Below are 14037 nucleotides of genomic sequence, written 5' to 3'. Positions count from 1 at the left end.
CTCAGAACAAGCGATTCCAGATTTTCCCTACGCACACGTCATTGTAGACAGAAATCCCTGCCCATTTGTGACAGTCTCTGCCCTATTAGCATAAACACAGCCCTGAGTGAGAAGCAGCAGTCTGCCATTACTGTTTTCTTGCTGTAGCTGCAGGAGATATACAATGTCGGAGACAAAGAGGTATTACAAGTGTCATGTGTTGAGATGCACCAGCGAACATAGGAGTCTCCATAGACTCCCTCCATCTGAGCCACTGAGGACACTGTAGCTAGATTTCATTTTTGAAGGAAATGTCCTGTAAAAAAGGTAAAGTCCTATATAAACATATGTATTCTGGAAAAGGAATCAACACCAACGCTTCATGCGCAAATGTCAGCTCCAGACAAAGTGAACACATCACATTTTGTTTTCCAAATTGCCTTTCTGAAAGAGCTTCTTGGCACTCTGTAAGGCTAATGTTGCTAAAGCTGCCATTGTCTCTGCTTGTTTTCACTGATGCTGCCAGAATGATCGTAAATAGGAATGTGGTAGTTAAAAATTGCATATGAAAGCCATATGACAACATGCATATGATATTTTAGTACATGAGATTGTTTGTTATTGTCGGTATGCTGGAGTATGAGCTTCTGAAACTCCACCCTCTTCTGAAAAACAGGACAGAGCAGCAGCCCATTTGCATTTAAAGGGCATTTGCATTTAAATTATCTGTGGGGTATTGAGCTAAACGTCACATACACACTCTGGGGACATCAGAGACTTATTTTACATCTTGTAAAAAGTGGCATAATAGGTCACCTTTAAGACTCAAATACCAAAAATAAAGTTAAACCTAACAGAAAAAAATCACAGTTACAGGAATAAAAGGGCAATTATGACTTTGCATTATAAAATCACAAATAAGAATTATTATTTTTTTTTAATCAAACAGTTTTCGTAACTTCAGTTTTGCATCAACAAGTTATAATTTAGGTTTATTAACCTCTCGCTGATCCTTAGGTAAAAAAAACAAACTTAAAATTAAGTATAAAAATATCACAGAGAATGCTTGGTTGGTGCATTTCAAGCACACAGTCCGCTTGTGCCAGCTTCTAACCTCAGTAGCTGTGCTATGTGAATACTGAAATAAAAGCTTGATATTGACATACTGCAAAGGAGCAAAGGTTTGGAATGGCTGCTCTGAGAATGGACTCACTCTTCTCACCTCTAGCACTGGACGGAGCCGAGCTGGTCACGTTGGGAGAGGCCGAGTGATTGGAACTGAGACTTGAGGTAGACGGACTTGGCTGGAAACAGAAGAAAAAAAAAAGTGAGAAACATAAGAAAGAGTCCACAGACTTCTGTACTTTGTTGTCGATCTATAATATGGACGGGTTATACAATAATCATTTAGTCTGGGATGGAAGAAAAAATTATCTGCCCGTCCAGTCTATAATTCACACCTACAAATCCGATTCTCACAATGCGACAAAAGACAGAAAGAGACAGGAAGATTAAGTGGGGATGTGAGAGAGAGATGAAAACAGAAAGAGGGCAATTAGGAGAGAAAAAGAACAAGAGAGAAAGAGGGAGATTAGAAGAAAATATGAAAGACAGCGAGAGAACACATCGGTGTGTGTGTAAGTAGTTATCCAATGGCAGCTCAAGCGCTCACCTGCATGTTGAAGACTTCATCTGAGCTCTCTGATTGGCCCGTGATGTTGCTCACTTCATTGGAGGCCTGCGACGACAGTGAGGATGAAAAGTAGCGGTTGACCGCTGGGTAGCTGAGGGGACTGAATAACATACGATAAAAATGCAATTAGAAAGACTTTAACAAGTAGCATATTTATTATTTATTTTATTTTAATGATGTCATTTTCATGATAAGAATAAAGTGTTCCCAAAAGCCAAAATGTTGATGTTTGTTGCAGTTGGTCAATAATCATTATTAATGATTATTATGGGTTTTTCGGATATAGTTAAATCATGGTTAGCTTCGTATTTATCAGGGAGAGAGCAAACGACAGAAGTTGGAGGGATGCTTTCTGAGAGTAAAACAGTTTACAATGGAGTCCCACAGGGTAGTGTATTAGGTCCTCTTTTGTTTTTATTATATATGAATGATATCCAGGCTGTTTGTGAGTATAATATGCTCTTATATGCCGATGATGCTGCTTTATTGGCTTCTGAGAAGGATGCGAATAAAATTCAAGAAAAGTTAGGTGAAGAGATGGTTAAGGTGAAGGATTGGGCTGGCGGAAAATAAGCTTTTATTACATTTAGGAAAAACAGAATCTATTATTTTTGGGTCTAAGTATAAATTGAGTAAGGAGGATGATTTGGTAATCAAAGTTGATGGGTATGAACTAACTAATAAAACATCGGTCAATTATCTTGGATGTGTTCTGGACAATAATTTAAGTGGGACTAGTATGGCTAGGAAAGTGTTTGGAAAAGTGAATGCAAGAATTAATTTGTATCTAGATATGCTGTTTTTTTGGATAGAGATAGTTTAATGGCACTTGCTACAGGCTTAGTTCAGTGCCATTTTGATTATGCATGTTGTTCGTGGATGACAGATTTATCCAGAACTTGGATGATAAAGTTACAAAAATCACAGAACAAATTGATAAGATTGGTTTTAGGATTACATTGTTTTAGTCATGTGGATAATATACACTTTCACCAGCTTGGTTGGTTACCAATTGAAAGAAGATTAGTATTACAGAAGGTAAAATTAGTTCATAAAATCATTAATGATAGGGCTCCAGCATATTTTAATTCTTATTTTTCTCGGGTTAATGTAAGACATGGTCATTTTACCAGAAAGAGCATTATGGATATTAATTTATGTAGATACAGATTTTATAATATTAATTAATACCAATAATTAGTATAAATCATATCTAAATATTATATTTAGGATTTTGAATGGCTAAAAAAAAATGAAAAAATATTATTGTTCAAAACAACATTCTTCAAAAAATTATTGCTTTTTGTTGGTTTTGATTGCTCACTTGTATGTCACTTTGGATAAAAGTGTCTGCTAAATGACTAAATGTAATATTCATGATCAATATTTTATCATTCATTATCGGTACTACTACTACTACTACTACTAATAATAATAATAATAATAATAATAATAATATGACTGCTAATACTATTACTTCTAATAATCATAATACTAATCATCATCTTCAATCATAAAGTAATTAATTAATTAAAAAATGAATTAAACAATAGATTTTTGAGTCAGTGGGACGAATGCGAGCATATAACGCTATCCACAGAAAGTGAGAAAAAATGTATTGCATCCAATCACAGCAAATTGCAGAAATTAGCATACTATTTTTCCCCAACCCTACTTATATTATACTGTACATATGAACATTGTATCTTCTATTAGCTATCCTGCTCTCTAGATACAAGCACTAGCCACTGGAAAAACCCAAGTTGCCGACTCAAACCCGAAAAGAGCTCCTCACCTGCGGCGTGACACCACACGCGCTCCTCCCTCTGGACTCATTATATTGGGTGCTGAGTTTCTTCCGGTTCGAGGGCTTCCGTTGGTGAAGTGGATCGGACTGGCTCGCACATAGGCTGGAAACTCCTTCAGAGCGTGGGAAAGAGAGAAGGTTGAGTGCACGACGAACGGCTTGGGAAATCGGAAAGAATCTGACTGCTGATATGCACCTGTATGCCAAGGCTGGATTTCATCAGATGAAACTGATCCACCAGTTTCTTGTGCAGAGGCCGCATGTCCTGAGGAACAAACTTCTCATGCACCGTCAAACCAAACTCCAGTATGTGAGCCTGAAGGACATGCAACGGTCATGACAATGCATTGTAATTAAGTAAAACAGAATATTTAGTGGTAAATAATGTAGGGGAGAGACATGATTATATCCACTGAGATTTGAATAAATCATGAAAAGTAGGTTATATATTATTGAGTAAAAAATTTTGCCCACCCATTTTTTTTTTTTCTTTAAAATAATGCAAGAAATAAAGTCTAAGCTGCAGTATACTGTAAATGTGGGACTCAATTTGAAAATCAGCCTCAACTGCGAGAAAAACACTTAATTTGCAATTATTCTAAATAATTGTTCAAACTGTGACAAAGTCGCTAATGCAAGATATATTACATTGCGATAGACAGAATTATGAAAGATAGTTTCAGATACCAGAGTTGCTAAGAGAGAAAATAGATCTAAATTGTGTTATAATGTAACAAACATCTGTCAAAATATGAAGACGCAAATAAGTGAAATGGCCTCAGTAACAAGAAACAAGTCTCAAATGTGAGAAATAAAGTCGCAATTATCAACAAAAAAGCTGCACTGTGTAAAACAATCTAAAATGAGTTCACAATGAACATTTTCTGCTTGCAGTTATTTAGCATGAATTTTATGTAAACAAAGATCTAACAAATCAAGAGCAATAAGATGAAAGACATTTATTAAAGCAGCAAACAGGATCCATTTTTATTTCATGTTGTCTTTTAAACAGCTCGCTTCATAATTAAATGATCAGCAAAATATTTTCTCCCCCTTCAGTCTTTAAAAGTTCACTTTCATGCTTGTAACTAGCTTATATCCATGGTTACTGTCTAGACAACAGCATCATGTGCCCGGCTCTGGAGAGTTCCTGGTTACTAAGCAGCACGGGCACGAAGGGAAGAAGTGAGACCAACAGAAACCCAGCTTGTGCAGATCATAACGGCTAAATCCCAAACGCCGGTGGAGAAACAGACGAGAATGATGAGCGCGAAACATCATAAATGTGTGTAAAATCTGGTGTAGATTAGATTTGGATTCTTGAGACAAACCTGCTCAAACATGAGCTCTCGGAGACGGCCGATTTTGTCTCCGTCTTCGGGGTGATTCATCATGTAGTCCTTCACGAAGAACGCCTGCGAGGAATAAAAGACACAATTACACTCCTTAACCACAATGCATTGTGCCTCGCCAGCCTCCAAATATTTTTTGGTGCAAGCTACAATTTACCTTGACCTCTTCAGCAAACAATATCATGCATAGTTTAGTCTTGATTAACTTTCTGTTTTAAGGGACATGAAGTGCTGAAACCTAATAAAGAGCAAGAATGTGAGCTTAAAAACATGCGTGTTTTCAGATCCTCTAAGCTAAAGGGGAAGGAGAAAGAACAGACGGTGTATCTGTGTCCGATCTGTTCCAAGGACGATGGACTGGTATCTCCAAAGAAACAGTGGGCGAGCAGAAGCTTCAGGAGGCAAAACTCTCAGACTTCAAAGATTCCAGCATGCAGATTTTTCCATTGCCTCGAATATGACATTTGGCCTGAACACCAGCCGAATGCCCATTTAAGTTGAAGCTGCACACTACACCTGCGCATCACTAAAGCCACTCACAATCACAGCGAAATTTAGTGACAAAGTGGCCAGAAGTCAATGATTTTGGCAACTTTATATTATTTTATTACATTACATTATATTAAATATATACTGTATATATATTTTTTTAATCACACTTTATTTAAAGGTCTAATTCTCACTATTAACCATCTACTATAACTATGACTTTGGCCTTAATAAACTCCTAATTTGCTGCTTATTAATAGTAAGGTAGTTGTTAAATTTAGGTATTGGGTAGTATTAAGGATGTAGAATATGATCATTCAGAATATGTGCTTTATACGTGCAAGTACTAATACACGGCCAATATGCTAGTAATAGCTTTTTTAATTTAATGAATAATTTAAATAATTTGAATAAATTAATTCGATTTCAATTAAATATTTTCAAAATAATATTTCCATAATTTATTTTGGCTTTGGTACAATGAGAAAAGGTATTTACTTTTGCAAGTAACATTGTCTTGACTATAATATATACAACTATATGCTATATTTCGTACAAAGTACAAATACTTTTACAGTCTTTTTAGTGGTGAACGTTCTTAAAAGACGGGTTTTACCCAATTTAAGAACCAACACACAATTACCAGCAGATTTTTGTACCCATAATTAGAAGGTAACAATATGAAATCAATTTGAAGACGCATAAATGTTCCCCTCGGATAAGCAATATTTCATATTTTCATTATAATTTTGACTTACAAATGTTGGTTCCATTTGCAAAAAATGGCATCTGGACACTGTGTTTTTCACAATTTGTCATCATTTCTCAAATTCAGATTTTTGTACCCATAATTAGAAGGTAACAATATGAAATCAATTTGAAGACGCATAAATGTTCCCCTCGGATAAGCAATATTTCATATTTTCATTATAATTTTGACTTACAAATGTTGGTTCCATTTGCAAAAAATGGCATCTGGACACTGTGTTTTTCACAATTTGTCATCATTTCTCAAATTCAAACTTGGTTATGTGATGATATAGATAAATCAGTTTGGTTTCGATGCCTTATTGGTTTTGTCATTACCTACATATATATGATTTTGCAAACAATTTTATCCAAAGTTTTATTTCATGCCTGGGGAAAAAAAAAAAAAAAACGATGACCTTGTAGCGCAATACTCTACAATTTGAGTTACAATATCTTTTGAGAAATGTTTGTGAGCATTTAAAGGAATAAAAATACCACTGACTTACAAAAATTTCTCTCAGATATCTAGAGCTACTAGATTTAATTAATTTATCTATGCCTGCAGATCGCAAGCAGTCGAACGCCCTTTGAATATGATGAATATGAAAACTCCGGGACAATTACTTGTATATTTGTGAATCAAATGAACGGAATAAACATACCTCTGCCTTACTAAATGATATTCTCTCTTAACTTCTGGAGAAGACGCAACTATCAGGAAAGTCTGAAAATCGTTAGGCTGAGCCAATTAAAAGCTACGGGCTTGCAAATGAGAGGAATTTCAGAGTGGAATTTCCATGAGGGCTGACCTTAAAGCGCAGAAACGCGAGTAAATATTAACGTCAACAGCTGGAACGCTCAATAAACAACTAATTGGCAATGCTGTCATGTTTGCGCTCCAAATACATTAACTGCTGCTCATCCCAGACCTTCAGCCTCAGGACGCTCAGCCTACATGAACTGAATTTAGTGCAAATGTGCATTCTGGACCACATACAAACACAAACTTGCCTGTATACAGTCGACTCTCCTCTTTAAAGCTGCTCTCCAAGTCTATCAAGGTAAATACTGCAGTGACACTAAAGCGAGGTTGCTATGCAACAAGCGCTCATATGATCTGGAAAGATCTGTTGTATTCGCTCAGAATATGACTTCTTTGAGATACTATAGATTTTCCCAGGGTTTCACAAGGGGAATGATTCTTCTTTCAATGCTACTGTTTCTGTAGTTTATCGGCAGAGTACACAGGGAAGTTACGACCGAGATATTCTCTTTCGGACAGGCTAACCACGCATTAGAACTCCGAAGGTATCCCAGAATTCCCTTCGGCCATCTGAAGGCTCTGTGTTCTCTGGCAGAGGACACTGGGAGACAACCTTGAGAGAGTGTGTATGCATTTTTCAAACATGAGGTGGTCTTGCATCAATGAGGACTTGGAATACATCTAATATACAACCTCCTGATAGCGAGCGAGACCTCCGTTGACAGCCGCGTCGATGACTCCGTTGAGACACATGGTCAGGGGGTTGATGTTCTGCATCTGCCGGGTTTGACATTGCGTGATCAACGTCCGCAGTTGCAGGTTCTTGTTCTCGATGACCTCGATAGCGTTCTCCAGAGGACTCACCTCCACCTGGGGCCAATAAAACCCAGTGAAGTTTGCCAACAAGCCAAAATCAATAGTTGAAAAAAGCTTTCATTAAATTTTTGGAGAACTTTTGAAAAACACCAAATTTAGTTTGTAGGCCTGAAACATACCTTATGCAAGCATGGGAGTGTAAAAGCTTCTAGCTCTTATTGTAATTCTTATTGTTTTTCTTTATTTTAATCCAATAACCAGTTTTTAAAATGGGCTTTCTGACCAACACTACTGTTCAAAAATTTTAAATCAATAAGATTTTTTTTTTTTTTAAGAACTTAATACTTTCAGCAAGGATGCATTAAATTAATGGGGAAAAAAAACAGTAAAGACATTTACATTGTTACAAAATATTTCTATTTCAAATAAATGCTTTTTAGGAACTTCAAAGAAAAAAAAGTATCAGGGTATTGCGATTAAAACATAATTATACTACAAAATAAATCATAAAATAAAACACTTACTACCAGAATTACAAAATGTAAAAAATAATAAATATTTTTTGAGTATGATTAATTTGCTTCACCTTAAGTTTCTCTTTAGTGACCCACCAAATGGTGCCTTTTATAACCAAATTAATTTGAAAACTATTAATATTAATACAAATATCAAATGATTTTCAGTCTCTCTCTACCAAGGTTACTATCAGACCCACTGAGCATTGGTTGCACAATAAGTATGCACTACAAGACTGAAACACAATAGATTGGCTAAGTATTTACATCTGCGATTGCACAGTTTGTTTCTGACCTTAAAATAAGTTAATGCGGTGGGTGTGAGAATCGTACTAAAGGAAAGTTTCATGGGAGATCTACTTACCAGCTCTTTCCTCTCCACTTCAAACCAGCGTGAGATGCCTGGGAGACTCTGAACAAGCGTTAACGTTGTTCTTTCTACCCACAGGCTCTGAAATTCAAAAGCAAATGCTCATTGACACACATCAGAGTTCAAACCGTAAGAGAAAGTTCAAGGGATCCCATAAGGCAAAGTGGTTACAACATATTCAATGAATGAATGACTCCAAACTCCTCCTCCAATATGTATAATACATATCATTTAATCTACTCTTTAAACAGCTCATTCTCAGCAACACAGTCCGCTTATCAAGCCACACTGCTCCACATATTAAATTTCACATTCATAAATTAATTTTCCATCCAGCACAGACTGAGAATTAACCCGAGCTGGCGCAGGTATAACGGAGGAAGCTCTGTAAGAACTTCAGACGCTTGATTGTGATATTCAAAACCACCTCAGTCCAATATAATCGTATCATCCGGATAGCGTCTCAGCCGAAGTTTACCTCTAAATGAGATTTTCAGACATTATTACTGGGCGGTAAGTGGACCGGTGTGGTGAGTACCCCCAGTGTCTCTGAAAATATAATATCTGGCAGGCTAAACAGTTTATTTCAAACACAGTAACCACCGGAGGTCGGGGGAAATCTAACCCCCGCGGTGGATCGAATCCATGCCGAGGCTGTGATTGTCTATGCTGGATATATTGAGTGAGAGGGGAAGGGAAATGATATTTGGAAGGAGCGCGTCTCTCAGCCCCTAAAACTTTAATTAGCCTCTCAGGACCAAGGCTGTGAATAATGCAGCATGTGAGAGAACACCTGAGCTCTACACACACACACACACACACACACACTGGCCGGCAGACACTGGAAGTGAAGGAATGAATACACAAGAGAGAAGAGGAAGAGTGAAACACAGGAGATTAGAAAAAAATGACATCAAAAAACGTTGAAAAAGATGGACTAAAAAACCCACACATTATTTACTCACCCGCATTACTTTTTTCTACCGTCTACACTTTTTGAAGAATTTACTGGTCAGTTTTGATCCATACATTTGCAATGAACATGGTCAGGAGTCTTCAAGCTTCAAAATGGACGGTAAAGGCACTGTAAAGGCAGTTCATATGATTCGTGCACTAAATTATAAATCCTAAAAAGGCATATGACCGCTTTTTTAAGAACCCAAATCATCAGAATTCTGCCAGATTTACTGAATAGAAACTGAAATAGAAATTTAAGTTGTTAATCACTGAATAACACTGAAGTTAGCTGACCAAATTTGTGACCAAATCATTCAATATTTTCATCCTTAGAAAGTTGTATTTATTTTGGGATAAAGCAACTGCTAAGTAAATAATGTCAATTTAAATGAATCAGTGATCCAGTACACAAAACAGGTCTCAATGAATGAAAACTGGAGTATTCTGATTCGTTCAAATACTGATTCAACAATACATTTGCTGTAATTAACAGCAAACCAGAGGTCTGTTTATCACACAAACTTGGACATATATAGACATATGAACATACTTTTACGGTGGTTTTGAATCTTATTTTGAGGCTTAGAAGTCTCCATAACAGAAGCTGCATGGAAAACAGCAGCCAGCACATTCTTCAAAAGATCTCATTTTGTGTTTCACAGCAGAAAAACAGTCATACAGGTTTGGAGTGATATAAAAGTAAATAAATGATGACAGAACTTCAATATCTGGCCAAACAATTAATTTAAGAGTACGCTCTGGCCACTAGCTCACCTTAAATTCGTTTTCTTTGTCTTTGGTGCCCTTGTGAAACGGGCGGTCGTAGCGAAATCTCCAGATGTGGTTAACCTTATAGAAGCTCTTGATGTTGTCGGGGACGCCGTCACGCTGCAGGACGTCCTGGCTGTCTGGGATTGGTGTGACAGCATAGATCTGAAGATCTGCATGAAGGTTCGTCAAGGAACATGCAATGTGTGTTGCTCGAGCACAAATGCATTTGAATAACTTCTTGAGCAACTAAAAGTAATATTTACTTTATTCATATTTAATTAATAATTGTATTTAAATAATGAATTATATTATATTGTATTATATTATATAACTTTACATAAGTGTTTAACAACACATTTTGCTTTATCTCCTACTTCACTCCCAGCCCAAATGCAGACAGTACAGTTGGAAATCATCCTCCGCAAATGTTTAAATAACCAACATCTTGTGCCTCACAGACGTGAGGTCTCATCAGCACATAAATATGAATCGAGCAGGGCAGACGTCCAGGAAGACCAATGATTAATCGCCGGCTTGGATAACAAAACGCTGTGCTCACGTAGTTTGACCGCCCCTGTCTGCTCTAATTGTGCTGAAGAGGACGTCACATTCACGGAGCGCCTGGCCTCCAGGTACATGTCTCATCAATTGAGCAAATGCTCTCCTGTGACCCATCGTCTCCACGCCTGATATCCGTTCTGAGAGGGAGGGGATTGATTTCAGCCACACGAGCGTGTATTTAAAGCAGCCCGCTCTGGCCTTGTGCTTGTTCTGAAAAACCTTGTTGTAGTAAGGCCTTCACACATCTCACACGGCTTCACACATCTCTCACTGCACACTGACACTGTATAGAGCATACAGAAAATCAGTTTTGTGCATAAAAAGTGGCTTCTGGGATTTTACGCCAAGTTTTTACTTTTAAACATTATAAAACTGTTATCAGCAATGAAATCCTCTTCATGAAATCTAATTTACATAAGGTAGGGTGTCACTTTTACATCCAAATGCTAATTTAATCCACACCAAATGAAACTCAAACCCCAGAATTCTGATATAAACTGCTTAAATTAGCAGGATTCTGCCAGATTTACTGACTGGAAACATCTGTGTTGCACACTAAATTTGAACACTTTATACTGTTAGGGGTTAGTTCAAATTTGTAACTCTTAGTAAGAGAAATAGTAACATGCATGACATGCATTTTTGCTGCAAATAGTAGAATTATTAAATCAGTTAGTTAGGGCGAACTGTCATGAGTTAAAGGAACTAGGACAATAACTACACAATGCAAGAGAACAGCTCTACAAAAAAAGTGCAAGTATAAGACTCTCTGGTGTGGATGTGTGTGTGTGTTCGGAAAAGAGAAGAGATGTCTGGAGGATACATTGGGCTTCAGCCAGGTAGATGGTCTGGTCAGGCTGGTTGGCGTGTTGCATTGCGATGGCATGAGGGAACTCATTGAGCATGCGCTGCTGGAACGCCTCCAGACGCTCGTAGTCATGACCACGGCACACAAACTCCTTATTCTGTACAACACACACACACACACACATTATGGTTAATACTGACACCAAGTGGACTTCAGAGATACTGACCATGACATCTGTTATGCTGCAGGATGTCAGGATGACACATACCCGTAGAAAGAAGGGGAACTTCTTGCCATAGAAGCCCACTCGGAAGAACTCTGGCTCCAGACGCTGTTGGTCCATTATTTTATCATAAAACGAAGCTTCCATCATCTGTGAGTTGCAGTCATATGATAAGCAGAAAATACAGTTAATACAGTTTTTCAGTTATAGGGAGAGTTATAAATTTCTTACACTGAAATAATAAAGTTGTAGATGCCCATTTCTACATTCTCGCTGACCATTTAAATTGTTTTATATCTTCTAGAGTTACGTAAATGACCTCTCTTATGATTGACCAACATTTTTTTGCATGTGAAATGATCAACAATGCAACAAAGTTGCCAATTAGGGGTTGATATGTACTGTGAATGTAGGTAATATGTTAATGAGACTGTTTTCCATGTGATTCTGTTAATAACTGACTTAATACAAACAACTGTCGTACTACATAAAGAGTTTTAACTCACCCTCATTTTACTGAGGTTTCTGTAGTCATAGTAGGATTCGTACTGGTCTGCTAACTCTCTGCACAGGATGATGCCGTTCTCCCAACACTAAAGGGGTAGAGAGGGGTATTTTAATTCACATGCAGTTTCATAACTCACCAGTAGGAGCCACTAGAGCACCATCAATACTTTGAGAACCAAGGACATAATCAAATGTGCAAGATTTGGAGGGATCAAATGCAAAAGATGGTGTGAGGAAATTTGTCTGATCTTAATTCAATATCTTGTCAAAAATAAATAAATTAATAAAATTAAATAAAAATAAATAAAATGCAGATTATATTTTTCTACAATATATATTTATATAAATTTATCCTGTCAATCTTGACATTGAAAGAACTGCTATTATTTTGTTTTAATGATTGAAATTAAAAATATACATTCATATAAATAATTAGCAAAATATAAACTATTATCTTAAATCTTGGAAATCTAAAATCAAAATCAAATCAAATAACATTTTCCTACAAAATATATATTTATATTAATTTTCTTTGGCAATCTTGACATTGAAAAAAAAAAAACTGCTACATATTTTCTTTTAATGACTAAAAAATTAAAAATATAAATTGTTATAAATAAAAATGTTTGAAGCAAAATATAAACTGTTTTTTATTATCTAAAATCTTGAGTTGAAAATGCTCTACATATTTTCTTACTACGTGTTTAATGTACTAATAAAAGTCATGATGCAATGTTTTCGCTTTTGCTTTCAACTGCAATATCTCATACTGTCTTAAAAAATTGTCCATGACATTTGTCGAATATCCACGTATTGTTCTTATGCACATCATTTATTACGAAGAGTTTCAGTCATATTGCCTCCAAAATCCACCAGCACAACAGTTGGCTTCAGCCATGAGGAGAGCAGACAACAAACGCACTGATTTTTATTCTCATCAAGTGATTAGGTGATTGAGTTTACTGATTATGTAAATGCCATTTAGTTCAGAAGGGCAACTACTCGAAATACAATCAAGCTGATAATTTAATAGCAGGCTGAGAGGAGCCACGTGATGAGAATCAAAAGAAACGTGACACAAATACGGGGAGGATGGCAGAAAACACAGACCTTTCCACGGTCAAAGTTCTGGATGATAGTGAGGTGCAGATACTCCTTCCTCTGCCACTCGCTCTGCATCGGGTAACTCAGAAACTCCCGCAAGGGTCTCTCTGACCATTCCAGCAGCTCGTCGTACAGCAGAAGTGTATATGAGGCCTCTGCTCACATAAATATGTCATTAAAATATATCTGTTAACCGTATCTTCAAGCTACTTCTGGTTCACGGCGTGCTTGAGTACCTGTGTAATTCTGTGCTTTCAGATGCAGGTCATACAGCTTGTGAATGTAGCGGATGTACATTTCCTCTTTATTCAGCTCTGTTTTGTAGAAGTTCTGTGGAAAAGAGACAAAGAGTGGTGGAATGTGGATATGAAGTGCTTTAAGTGCTTTTCAGATCTGATTTTCACTGTCGGTCTGGTTCCTATGAACAAATTCATATGGATAAACCAAGGAGACTTGGAAAAGAAGTGCAGAATGCAGGAAATCACTCCACAATACAGCCCTCAGCGCTGAAAGACTGTAGTGTTTCCACCATGAATTAAAGCATCTAAATCACTTCTCGTGTTAACACTGTA

The 14037-nt window shown here is 36.9% G+C and overlaps 1 protein-coding gene across 1 annotated transcript in view; it reads right to left on the bottom strand.

The window, feature by feature from the left end:
* Nucleotides 1-14037, bottom strand: part of LOC306859070 (dedicator of cytokinesis protein 4-like) — a 101487-nt gene that overhangs the window by 10172 nt on the left and 77278 nt on the right. Inside the window, exons 35-47 of the mRNA XM_079399876.1 lie at nucleotides 13702-13795; nucleotides 13472-13620; nucleotides 12361-12447; nucleotides 11900-12004; nucleotides 11647-11788; nucleotides 10266-10432; nucleotides 8529-8615; nucleotides 7527-7703; nucleotides 4811-4894; nucleotides 3676-3795; nucleotides 3468-3592; nucleotides 1652-1772; nucleotides 1202-1283 (exon numbers count right to left, since the gene is read on the bottom strand). Coding sequence (XP_079256002.1) covers nucleotides 1202-1283; nucleotides 1652-1772; nucleotides 3468-3592; nucleotides 3676-3795; nucleotides 4811-4894; nucleotides 7527-7703; nucleotides 8529-8615; nucleotides 10266-10432; nucleotides 11647-11788; nucleotides 11900-12004; nucleotides 12361-12447; nucleotides 13472-13620; nucleotides 13702-13795 — 1540 coding nt within the window. The remainder of the gene's footprint in view (nucleotides 1-1201; nucleotides 1284-1651; nucleotides 1773-3467; nucleotides 3593-3675; nucleotides 3796-4810; nucleotides 4895-7526; nucleotides 7704-8528; nucleotides 8616-10265; nucleotides 10433-11646; nucleotides 11789-11899; nucleotides 12005-12360; nucleotides 12448-13471; nucleotides 13621-13701; nucleotides 13796-14037) is intronic.

The sequence above is a fragment of the Barbus barbus genome (assembly GCF_936440315.1).
Source record: "Barbus barbus genome assembly, chromosome: 39".
Taxonomy (NCBI): domain Eukaryota; kingdom Metazoa; phylum Chordata; class Actinopteri; order Cypriniformes; family Cyprinidae; genus Barbus; species Barbus barbus.
Note: the sequence above shows the minus strand (reverse complement) of the source record. Positions and strands in the feature narration are given on the sequence as shown.